Below are 13,218 nucleotides of genomic sequence, written 5' to 3' on the forward strand. Positions count from 1 at the left end.
GCTTTCGGAGCATGAATACGCTTTTAATCGGCACCCCGGGACGATGGAAAACGAGAAACAGCTTCATAGCTCACCTACCCCCAAAAACTTTCCATTCAACTGCACAAAAGTTATTGTCCTTCGTAAAACGTCGCAAAGCAAACAGTGGAAAACCGGTTCGTTAGAAACCAGTTTCGTATTTATTTTCCGTCATCAGTGGATAAGGTTTTGAATCTGTGCACAGTGCAAGTGAATGAAAAATCAATTCAGATAAGCACAAAATATTCATTCAACGTCACGTGGAATCGAACTATTTACACACATAGGCAATCAACCGAATGCAACATTTTACTAAACCAATGATGTGTGTATGAAACATGGAGCAGTTATGTATGCCAAACTATTATTTTTACAATACCTTTTCTGCAATTAAATACTTATAAGAGAGGGCAAACATAAAACATTAACTACCGTCTGTCTGTTACCGATTGCGATCCGTTTGTCCGGTTTTCACTATTATTAACGACACCGAAAACAACTCCAGCGAAATAAAATAAAAGAAAATGATGCGAGCAAAGATGCCCCAAGAATACACCATAAACCTCACAACGATACAAAAGGCAAGAACAATCACAAATGTGTACGTGTGTGAGAACAAAAAAAAAAGAGAAACGCAACCGTTTTCAAGCAGATTGATGTGAAACAGATAACAGACAACGTCCGTGTGAGATGAGAGAAACCGAAACAACAGCGTCGAGAGTAAATGGGTATGGAAATGAACACAACAGCAGACAAAAAATCAACCATAGTTAAAGATAAATGCACACCAATGAAGTGTTGCAAAGAAGAAGGGTGATAAACAAAAACAAACGAACACACACTGTTGGGATGGTGCTGTGCTTGCTGCTTACCCTCGCTATCTGTTTTCAGGTAGAGCTTTCCTCTCGGACTCAAAAACGAACGATGGGGGTCGAGTCTTTCTACAATCATCGTTCCGACCATTTTTCCGGTTTCCCCCCACACTCCCACACACACACACACGCCATGGTTGGCACAAGGGTTGTGCATATGTTTGTGGGTTTATGTGTGCGAGTGTGTGCGTCAGTGTTTGTTTGTGTTTGCAAAAGCAAACATGTTGACCGAAAAAAGAATGTAGATGAAAAGATGCGGAAGAAAGAGAAAGAGAGAAAGAGAAAGAGATTGAGTGCATGAGTGAAAACAAATTGTAGACCCGTGTCCTGTCGTGGGAAAGGAGGAGGAATGTTGTTAGTTAAAACAATGCAGCACACACCCACTTGGTTTGCGTTATCACCAACAGACTGCAAAGTCCTGCGCTAAAAAACACTATTAAAAGAGTGAGGTATAATAACTCACAATGGGACAGGTAGCAACAGAATTCGTTTTTTTCGCCAGTAGTGAAGGATAAGTTTTACAGAAACTACGTATAGTAAACCTGGTAGGTTTTTGGTAAAGGCTTTTTCTAATTTTTCTTTTGCTAAAACAATACAATCCCTTGAAACTACCATTCCGACGAAGAAGGATAACTAATTTAAACAGTCAAAATCACTCTTAGGTTGGGACATGGCTTTCGCAACCTAAATCAAACAACAGCTTTCGGCGTTCCCATTCAAGCACATATCACTCAATGTTATCCGATACCGGTTTGACGATGGCCTTTTTTTACATCATTGAGCCTCTCGCCAATAGGATAGCCACAGAGCGAAGAGTTGTGCCCTTTCAGCAAGCCGCACAAACCGAACAGAACATTTTCCCATGAAGAAAAAAATATCATTAATTTACCGCTTGGGCCTTATTAAATCAGTGCGTGAAGCTTCCAATTAATTATCTTTCGACACTGTCCATCACTGGTAATAGTAAGGCTCGGTATCAGATATACCTTTGTTGCGACTTTTCCTTGGCTGATACACGGCATGCTTACACTGGCTTCAATTCTATACTCTGATTATTGAAATGGTTTAAAATTGAAAATAATTCGAATGGTAATCATGATCATAAATAGTAAGTATGTTGAAATGTTTCAATCCTTTAGTTTGGAAATTATCAGTCAAACAAACCACCATGCGCCTCCATTTATGCAAAAGTTTTAAGCCATAACCTTTGTTATTTACGCAACAGATTGTCACATACAAGTGAATACAATTTTTCAAAGATAATTGAATAAATAGTTAAGCGAATAAACAAGTTAATAACTTATTTATATCTTTAATTCATAATCTTGAATTCATTAAGCATATGCACTTTAATTCATTTAATGATCTTTAACATTTTACATTCTTCTACAGCGGATGTACCAAACACTCTAGAAAAATCGAAGCTTCATTCAGTTCTTTAAGTATCAATAAACATATTATTCATCCAGTTCTCATATAAGTCTTACCACCGATAACGCATTAAATATCATCCCAATCAAACTTACCATGCGTCTCCACCGAATCGCGTCCACTGGGAAGCTGAACAGCCGAACCGAATCCACCGAGTTTGACAGGTGCCGAGTTGTCTGCCGTTGCCAACAGGGCACAGGCGGGCCGTACATCCCGATGAATGATGTCGTTCTCGTGACAGTACCGTAACGCCTCCAAAATTTGCCGCAAATAGTGACTGAAATGAATGCAATTTACGTCCCGCGCACGACCAGCCCGCAAGGCGGAAGTGCACAGAGAAAAAAAAAACGCGATTAGCAAACGCATGACTTCAATCAGATCAGAGAAAATTATCGACCGAACGAGCGATTTACGGCACCGTTAGGCACTGGCGTTGCTAGATGATTCACGCAAAAATTCAATTATTTACACATGATAAACAATGGAATCATCGATGCGTGTACGCATCCACTGAACAATCAAACTAAAGCACTGATATTAGATTAAGGGCTAACTATTTCGAGGAAAAATCTTCCTCCCAAACCTTTTGTACAAACCGGCTCATATATCGTGTATGTATGTGTTAATTCGATTCGATTGAGAAGGAAACTTTTCTAGATCCTGTTTCAATTATCCTACGATTATCTTCAACCTCTCTATATTCAATCGATATAAACATCGATCCATTTTTTTTTTTTGGGTTTCTGCTCAGCATCAGACCATCTCAAATAATCCATTAATGTTTTATCTAATATCACGATTTATTTTATCACGCCCTAATCATATTGATAAATTGATACATTGATACTCCTTCGCATCCTACTGGCACTCTATCGACCAAACAACAAGAAAATGATTAAACACAGAATTCCCCTCCTTTCTACCCTCGCAGCACGGCCACATCTGTTATCTGCTATCAAAAATGTAAGATAGCAAAAAATATAGATCGGAACCATTTTACTTACCACGCTACTGCCTCACTGTACACAAATCCTGCCACGGCCCGACGAACCACCTCAAAGCAAATGTCTGATCCTTCCATGCTGTGTCCGATGTGATTTGTGTGGGCGACGTTGAAGAGTATGCGTATTGTACGACACACGGCACAACCACGGCGAGAGCGGGGGGAAACAAGAATGAAAAGAAAAGCAAAACGTTGTATCAAGTTTACCGAAGCTTCGATGACAAAGCAAACAAACGTCGACATCGATAGTGACGTGGCGCAAACGCTTCACGGTGGGCCGAGTAATCAAACACTGTGCACGTCCGTACCACTCCCTACCCGCTCTAGTAGGGTGGCTATGACCGGAAATAAGAATCTGGGCGAAAAAGCACACCACACCAAAACGACACTCATCAATCCATCGTTCTACAACACGAAATATTTCATTCCATTTCCCGGGAGACTGATATCGCTTGAGACTGCGCTGGGAAAGTCTTTTACCCGCCCGTTGTTGATGGTGGGCAGCACTCGCGTTGGCTTCCAACGCGAGCTTGATTTCTAACGCCGATCACTAACGTCAACTCTGCCTAATGCACGACACGGTAACGAAATTAAGCATGATAAAATATGATAATGACAAAAGCGAACTGGTCCATCATGAGCTGGCCGCTCGTTGCGATATGATGGTTTCGCTGATGGGTGCTGCATAAACCGAGGTGCCCGAGCTGAAGTGTTCTGTTGAATGCTGAGCCGAGTGATTGAACCGCTAAAGTGCTGTGAAAACATTAACGACAACGGCACGTTCTGCCAACCCTATGGCTGCGTTTGAGCAAGAATGATTTACAGAATCAATCACCCTAGCACCCCTTTATTTAAAACTCATCGACTCGTTTCAACAGCAGAAGGCTTTCTAACGAATGCATCAATTACCAACTTGAAACACGATGCTGCATATTTTTTACATCATATTTTAACAACGAAAATTAACCAAAGAACATAAAATAATATTAACATACCGAACCAATAAAAACAAACATCAGGAAACAAATCTCAAGATTTCTATAATTGCTGCAATATTTTGGCATTTCAAACGCTCAATTGGAATAACCCCAGCATCAATTCTTCTTTTCCATGCTGTTTGCCATTCAGCACCAAGCATCAATACTGCTGAAATAAAAAAAGCTATCGTTCAATCATTTTTTACAGCTCTTGATAATATCCCATCAACGAATTTCCTACTGGGACGCAGCTCGGCCATACTGCCGTGTGGTCGTTTAACTAATAATCCCTACCGAAACGTGATGCTATATCGTTTCGTTCGATTCGATCCTCTTTATTAATGAACAGCTACCGAACGTACAAACTAGACATCAACAGCAACAACGAAAAATACAAAAGAGAATGGCGAGCCAATATTTCAGCATGATGGAGAAATTGCTCTTCTAATCCATTCACTGGCATTTCCTTTACCATTTATGCATTCTCGCAAAGAACGGGAAACGATAGTAAATTTAAAAACCCTATACACAGCGCCATGAAAGAGAGTAAGGCCTCTTTGATTGGTTCCGATTGATACAAAAAAATATTGGCAAATTTTCACCCCAACATTCGAGAGCCCTATACGCAATCAACTTCCGTACGTGACCATCAGGCGTGGAAACCCCTTACGAGCGTGCAAATGAACCACAGAAATCAGCACATGAAATGGAGTATTAATGTACACCAATACGTTTGACGGCAAAGTACCCTCAGTCCGCGTTTGATATAATGCTTGCATAAAATATGGAATAAGCTGGAACAAATCACTTCTATGAGCATTTATCTGCAGTTTTTACAGTACATACTCCAGTGCATACTCATACACCATTGCTGTGCTTCGAACCTGTTTAAAAAATTAACACAAAACATTCGATAAATTCTGGATTTTTCTGCAAAGAAATTTGTAATTTTTGTTTGTATTTTCAATCAAATTATACCCTGAATGAATGGTTTTCAAGGTTTTAAATATCTTCAAACGAGCCATTTCTTCCAAAAAAAACAGTTGTCTTCTGAAAGATGCACAGCTCGAACGAGATTCATACTAAACAAATAATACAAAACATGGTTCTCCAGCAATACCACCAGCAAAAAAACCGAATGAAACGACATTTCAGACATCGTACGGCAAACAATATAGAAGTGTGTCCCTTTGTATCACTTCTACGCGCTTCTACGCCAATAGCAAACCAAACTTCGACGAGCACAATTTCCACCGCAACATATTCGCAAACGGGCAAAGGACAAAAGTTTCTCTCACAATAGCAGCTACTTATATTGTTATTGAAATAGTTTTAATTCAGTTTCGTCCTGTCTTGCGTTTCTGCCGATTCCAACCACCTAAACCTACCAAAATTTGCGGAGCATTTTCAATGGGTGCTATATCTGTTCTTTTCTCTTTTGTTTCCTGCTGTTAAATCTATACCACATTATTTCAGGCAAGCACATTTGGTTCAATGTCGTGTCAACCACGAGCCGGAGAGGCGGGGAAGCAAACATTCCTGCTCAAACAATCAACCCTCACCGACTGTATTTTGCCCACCGTTTCCTTTGACTCAAAACCAACCATGCTCTAGTCGCTCAATATCGCTTTTGGGCAGAAGGGCAGCTAAAAAGGATAACCATTTCCTTCCGCACTCCTATCCGGCACAAGCGCCGGGCGGTACCCTTCTCTCCCTTTCCTTTCAATAAAATCTAATTACACTAATTCGATCAGAGCTCAAAGCTTTCGAGGCTTCTGCTCTCTGTGGCGTATCCTTTCTTTAAGCGCAAACACTTTCCTCCCACTCGTTCCCATTTTCTCTGCTGAGCCAAGCACTGCTGACCTGAACATCAAACTATCGAAAAGGCATCCGACCTACCAGCGTGAATGCACCATCATCCTTCGGCTTCCAGGAAACCATCAACATCAAATCAAGTCGCCTACATTGTACGGGGAAAAGTTTGCATTCTACAGCGTACAACGACTTCGTAACATCTTTTATCCTTAGTCAGCGAACAAACTGTCCGCTGGCCAATACTGTCCGGCTCCGGCCACTTAAGATGATTCGACGGAAAATTATGCCAGTGGTAATCATCTCCAAAAGTCCACTTTATTTCCGCACGCTTGTTCCATCGCTTGTCCGCCCCCCGTGGTCAGTGAGTGTTTAAATCGATCGTATCTAGACCACTTCTTACGAAGCAAAAGTCGAAAAGTGATGAAAGTGGTACAGGACATCCACAAGCAATGAATCCGTAAAATATTGATCGGAAAAAGTCGTACCCAGCGCCGATCCGGCCATGGTTGGCGATCCACCACGGGGGCCGAAGAGCTTGATGTTTATCCATAATCATAAATTTAGATGCGTGCCAAAAAATGGAGGGCATTTCAAGAGATCGAAAAATATTCCAGATGCGTATCAGTGGCGGGAATGGGTTCCTGCGTACGGTTATTTCCAATTCTACTTTATGCTTCGCGCTTATCATCACGCACGAATGAGCGTCGTACAAAAAAGATGCATTAAATATGCCCATAAAGGGGCTTTCCAAAATAAGCACGCCCAGTTCCAAGGAAACGAACCTGAAGCTGCAGTGGGCTAGTTTCAATTACAAAGAGCTTTGGGATTTCAAACTGCTTATGTTTAGTATAAAATGGTTTTTTACATGTTTCATTTCTCATATAATCATAACAAATCGATTACAATAACAATGTATGCCTAACAGACAATTTTGTAACAATAAATATTTGATAAAAGCAGTAAAAAGCGACGCACTTATTTGCGTTCACAATAGCACGTATCAACTGCAACAAGATATTCCAGGAAATTCCATTCTTTAGCCAACATCTTCCACCGCAGTATCGCGAAGCTTTACCTTTTAATACCCTCATTTGTGGACTATTCTCCAGAAATGCAGGATTCTCTCCCACCCCGAGCACATGGCAAAGCATTTGCGTGTCTATTTATTACAACTCAAACATACTGCATCGCCAAGGATACGAAACCAACGCACAGGAGTTGCGTCACGTCGCCTTGGGTTCCATTTGCACAACGGGCGAATAACATTCATCATACTTACTACTCGAACACCATGTACAGCATTCCTTCCGAGCTGTACGTTTCCAGCAGCTCCACGATGTGCGGATGTTTCAGCATGTGGCATATTGTGGCCTCCCGCTTCAGATCTGTAATGGACGAGGAAAGTAGACAGGCAGCATAAGTCTTCACAGTTCAAAGATTTCCACGAAAAACGACGCACAAAAACTTTTGTTATTTTCAGAAAAATTAAGCACAGAAGCGGTAAATAAGAAAAACCAGCTATTTTAGATAAAGATAACAGAGAATTCCACCATCGCAAACATATCGCCTCTTTTGTGCGGTGCTGTTCTGCTCGACAAGATAAAAAGGGATGTAACAGATAGAGTATCAGACAGCCTTAATTTCAGCCATGTTTGGCGTCGGTTCTGCAAATAAATTTGTGAAGCTTGTGATTTGTTTGTGCTGGATTGTACAGTCTTTTGATCTTGTCGATGGTAAACAACAACTGAAAAGCAAAAGCAAAAATACAACTTAGATTCTGAATTTAAAAGCGGTACCATACTCTGCCTTTTTGCTATGCAGTAAAAAGCATTGGCAGGGTTTGTCAGAAGCAAGTCACATTGAATAACCGTCACCATGAAAGTTTAGCTTGATTCCTTTCGTTTTTTTCTCCATTATTTTTTTGATCATAAGCTGAACCTGTAGCTACACACGATTTTCGATTTTTCCGCAAGCATTAAATTTTGCAACAATTTTCTATTTTCCCTTCTTGTAAAATAAATCAAATTGCTCGTTAGCATTCACGCCATCAAAATGAAATTATTTTTTACACCATCATCGAAAAAAGGCTAGCCCAGTTGAAACAAAAACCAAGCTACAGGTTTGATACGTTAACAAACAATGTATGCACCACGGGCAAAATAATCAAATGCCGTTCAACGGCTCGGGGCTCAAAATTGCTTCATTTCCATTCCAGCAATTCGACCACGGGAAGGAGGCGTGGCCACTAGATTCTCGATCGGCGATCTAATCCCACGGGCCGTTTAAATAGAGTGAGCAACAGCAGCTGCACCAGAAGCGGCAACAAACGTCAACCACCGGCGGCAGGACAAAGCCTACCAACAAGCCAAAAAGCTCTGAAAAATCAGCAACTCCACAGCGGCCTACGAAGCCAACATACGCCCTCGTATGCCCTGCGTCAGGCACATACACGCCAGACGCAAATGCTAAAAATGGGGACCACACTTTACCAAAATATCATGGCATGTAATTCAGTGACGCGCTCGTAGATCTGCATATATAAGCTGGCATGAATTCCTAAGCAGGCAACCCTTAGCACAGCCTCTTGCATTGTGAGGGAAGCATATATGGCAATATAGAAGCCAGCTCTACAGTCAGCTTTACAGTGAAGGAATAAAATATTTCCTTATTCGTGTATAGGATCTTTTATAATTTAGATAAAAATTAAAATATCATTCCATTAGTATTCTATCCATTAAAATAATCGTTCTTATGAAACTATCGATCTCTTTCATTACACTTTGCTTGATGTAATTTTTTTATGATAACATAAATTAACTGTTTAAATAAATTCCGATTGAAATGACTGTCAAGTTACAACTCTAACAGCACACATCCTTCATTAGTTATTCGCAACTAGTTCACTGGGGCCGTGTAACAAGTGAAACGCTTACAAGGAAAGATAACTCTACCCTATTGACACTATTTATTATACCTCTTTGAACCCATACGATAAGCACACACTGTGCCCGCCACCATAGTACCGTGCATGTGTTCGAGTGAAGCACATGACCAACATACTGATAGAACTTTTGCATTCATTAGAACGTGTAGTAGCAGCCAACCAGACCAAACCATCATCAAACCAAAACTTCGCCACGACTTCCCCTCGTCTTCGCAGGCGAGGTCATGTTGTAGTGGGATTCTTTCTCGTAGTGCTGGCACCCGTCGTCGTGTACCTTCCACCACGCTCCATAACTTGGCCGGAAATTGAATTCTTCTCATCACATGCACACACAAACACACACAAACTCATACATACCATTTGGAATGGGAACCAAATGCCTCGTGTGAACGGTGACGAATGGTGTTGCAAGGGCTGTGCTGCTACCCTGCTGCTGAGAAAACAATCTCCCCGTGGTATGCTACAAGCTACACGGCACAACACGTGTGCTTTACGGTTACTGCATGACTTCTGGCTCCATTTACTGAGTCAAATTATTTAGTCCACTTACACAGGCGCTCCTCGCGTTTTCACAAATCTACCCATCTGTGTTTGGGGCACAGGTATTGTGCCGTGAGCTTTAGGGTGAAAAATAACAGCTACAATTTTCGTCTGACAGCAGCAGTATTCGCAGCATCCTGTAGCTCCCATAACTTTGGGAACCATTAAATATTCAATTTTTAGTCAGGGTGTTTTTTTCACATCCACATTATACATTATTGGAAATAATATTTGTTATTAGCGTGGTCCCTTCTTTTTGGGAAGATGAAATGCTTCGACGAAAATGTACTAACCGCAGGCAATGGCAGGAAATGGGTTTATCGATCGAAGAAAAATATCTCGTTTGCTTTTTTTTTGGGTTGATTTTCAATCTTTAACCCGCTTTCGCAAGCCCCGCCATTTTTGCCGGAAATTCACTGAGTACCCATATAAAATTGAGAAATCAATCCGAATTACGCTCCCGTCGTGCCGTCGTGCACTTTTCTCTCCTCTGGCCAAAAACTTAATAACTTGCGGCCCCGAACATAAATTTCACTTTCACCAACGGGGATTTACAATAAAACTGAACAGCATAATTTATTCATAGCGACTTTTTTTATTCTTACGCTCTTTTCTGCTACGTTGTGGTTTGCTTGGCTGAAAACTTGGGAGATGCCAAATATGCCAATCTATTGCGTGATTTACGTGCCCTTTATTTTTCAATTTGGAGCTGAACAAAACGAGATAACGCATGAATGTATTTCAGTTATCAAAACATACAGTTGAAGATTCTTGTATTATGGCAAAATTTACACTCCCACAAACCTTACTTTAAAACAAAGATGTATGAACAATTCTTAAATTTACATCGTGCTATCGTTTCTTCCCATTGCATTGCCAATCTAAACAAAGATTATTAAGTTTAGCCAATAAATAAGTTTTGACAAAAGCAAACAATTCAAATAACACCTATGGCCAGCTGGGCTGCAGCCCACATGTTTTATTTCATTTTAAGATGAGAATCATTAAGTCCATTTTTCTTTACATATTGTTGAACAATAAGTCCTCTACAAACGATTCATGTGTTGCTAGCAGTTCAGTTTTTGAACATTTAGTCCGTGAAAAGCGTGCTGCGTCTTCAACTCGGTAACGTTTTGGACAGATTTGTATTCCGTGCTATATAGTACATTTGCTTCATCTTGCTCCGATAAGAAACGACGAATTTAATAAACAACAAATTATTTTAGTTTTTCTCTTCCTGATTTTCAGGCGGTTCATTCTTTTCTACATCTAGACAAAAGCGTGGCATAACAAACGCTCCTAAGAGAGCATAAAAAAGACGCGACAAAAAACTATGCATCCACAGTCAACAGCACACACACACACACACACACACACACACACACCAGCCGGCCGGCCTGCCGCTAATCGAAACGAACGGCAAGCCACAGTGCATAATCTATGATAATTGCTTTCGCTTTTCCAGCTCATCCTACAGCAAATTCTTCGCACAAAACGAATGCCTGTGCACAACAAGCTCTACGAGCAGGTCCCAGCGGGCGGGTTTTTTTTTGTGTATTATTACCCTCCTCCCCTTTTCTCCCAACCACTCTTACTCATTGCATTGTTGTACTTTTGTCCGCCGCCCGGACACCTTCCCACCTCGCAGTGACCATTGATATCAGATGAAGCAGGGGACTGATACCATGTAATGGGCAGGATTTCGAATATTTCAGATCTCTTTGACCAACGGCCCTGGTAAAACAAACAGGACTGGTGTCGGCACTGTGGTATACGGCAAACCACCACCACCACCAGGGCCAATAATGTCTTCGGTCGACTTGACTGTGTGGCAAGAATACTAATCAGCGGAATGGTAGGTTCGCCAGCCATCCGGACTCGAGTAATTTTTCACCGTAATGAATTTCACGTCGATGGACATTCTTTACACTCCGTTCCGGCGGGAGAGTACGAGCGGTGGTACATGAAACGCAAAAATGAACAGCAAGGCTGTACAGCATTATTGAAAGTCTGCAGCAAATGAAACCGGTACGGCACAATGAAGCTAAAAGCATTTTATCGGCTAGAGCTATACATTGCTGTACATTTACCAAAGAGCATCAGAAAATTGTCTGTACAGGCTTAAAACTACAGTATTTGGTCGTTGCTACAAGACACTCTGCTGTTGTTGGTTTGGAAAAACAGTTTTGTACATATATAAGCATAGATTTCCAGATTCCACCGAACCGCAAATTGAAACGTTTAATTTACAAACCGTCCCAAAGCGACCTCAAAGAGAAATTCTAATCGGGGCATGTAAAAATAAATTCCCCATCATCGCCGCCCGCAACCGAAAACAACATACACACTCAGTCGTCAGCAGTACTTTATCAAATTATCTCCGAGCGTGATGGAGTCTGTCCGCAAGCTCCGACCACACAAAGCACACAAAGATCGCTTCTAAGATTTTGGACGATTGGAAAACGACCGATCCGTATTGGGCTAATGTATAATGCAAGGCTTTTACTTCGCCACTCGAATAAAACAGGGCGAAAGTTTGCCTGAGTGAATGCGATTCTTTCTTTGCACTCGTGTGAGTCGATCACACATGGTAACCTCCTCTATCATCCGTTGCTTCTAGGAACCGACTGGGCATAAATTATTCATGCAGTTATTCTTTTCCTTCAGCGGCGTGCTGCCTGCTATGGTCGTTCCTCTTTTGCTTTCGGTTTGACATGCCGCGCTTGCCAATTCGAACTTTCTGTGATGGACAATCACTTCGATTGTAACATTCTTTCTGCGTTGCCTTCCCACAGACTCATGGCTCCTGCCGAGCTAAACAATCAAATGTTCACCCGTCCAGCTGACCGGAAAACCAAGTTCCCGACACTGCTCGGTACATCACCACACTCTTTTCGTGCACAATAAATCATGCCCATGTTCCATTAATCTTTCCAAAGATAATTGGCTTCCCCTTTGCTGGTTTGTTTTAACGACGATGGCACCATAACCGACACAGGCAGTTGGGCCATTGTTGTAAGAGTTCCCAGTAAAGTGACAGCAAGCAAATCGCAAACGACGAAAGTATCCCTCAAGCTTGCGCTCCTTCTCGTACACTCTTACCAAAACTTTCCCGATAACCCTTGCGCAACTCACCCAAGCAACTGGTGACTTTTAGTGTCCGTCACCCCCATTCACCCGTACGCAAGTTTACGATGAATTTGGGCTACGATGGATGACATTTAACGGCAGGTCAAGCCATGCCTCTCCATAATACCTTGACGATGTTCCATGAGAGTTCACACACAAATCAAACGAGATGGAACCGCCTCAACCGCTCACCCCATTCCCGCATCGAATTCCCACCCCGGCGTGCGGTGAACATAGTTCACTTCAATTAACATCGCACCAGCACCACGCCGTCTTCTGCCCGCGGATGTCGCTCCAATCCGTCCCCAGTAGCAGCGCACGTGCGTTCATGGTGAATTCGTTCGGCATTCTCCAAATTCCAAAATGGCTCCCACGGCGTTCCAGCAAATGGTACCCGTAACTGTGGTGGCGTCTGGCGTTTCATTGGTGCCGCACGAATGAATAATGATGACAACGGCAGTGACGACGTAATCAATCATCCACGGGCAG

The 13,218-nt window shown here is 41.9% G+C and overlaps 1 protein-coding gene across 15 annotated transcripts in view; it reads right to left on the reverse strand.

The window, feature by feature from the left end:
- The window catches only part of LOC121589497 (peripheral plasma membrane protein CASK), a 204,708-nt gene that overhangs the window by 155,066 nt on the left and 36,424 nt on the right, over nt 1-13,218 (reverse strand). For 14 of the 15 annotated variants that reach the window (XM_041908449.1, XM_041908444.1, XM_041908446.1 and 11 more), the window contains exons 4-7: nt 7,396-7,501; nt 3,326-3,403; nt 2,417-2,598; nt 891-959 (exon numbers count right to left, since the gene is read on the reverse strand). In XM_041908449.1, coding sequence (XP_041764383.1) covers nt 891-959; nt 2,417-2,598; nt 3,326-3,403; nt 7,396-7,501 — 435 coding nt within the window. The remainder of the gene's footprint in view (nt 1-890; nt 960-2,416; nt 2,599-3,325; nt 3,404-7,395; nt 7,502-13,218) is intronic. The other variant, XM_041908459.1, reaches the window with a different exon arrangement.

Source organism: Anopheles merus, chromosome 2R (assembly GCF_017562075.2).
Source record: "Anopheles merus strain MAF chromosome 2R, AmerM5.1, whole genome shotgun sequence".
NCBI classification, from domain to species: domain Eukaryota; kingdom Metazoa; phylum Arthropoda; class Insecta; order Diptera; family Culicidae; genus Anopheles; species Anopheles merus.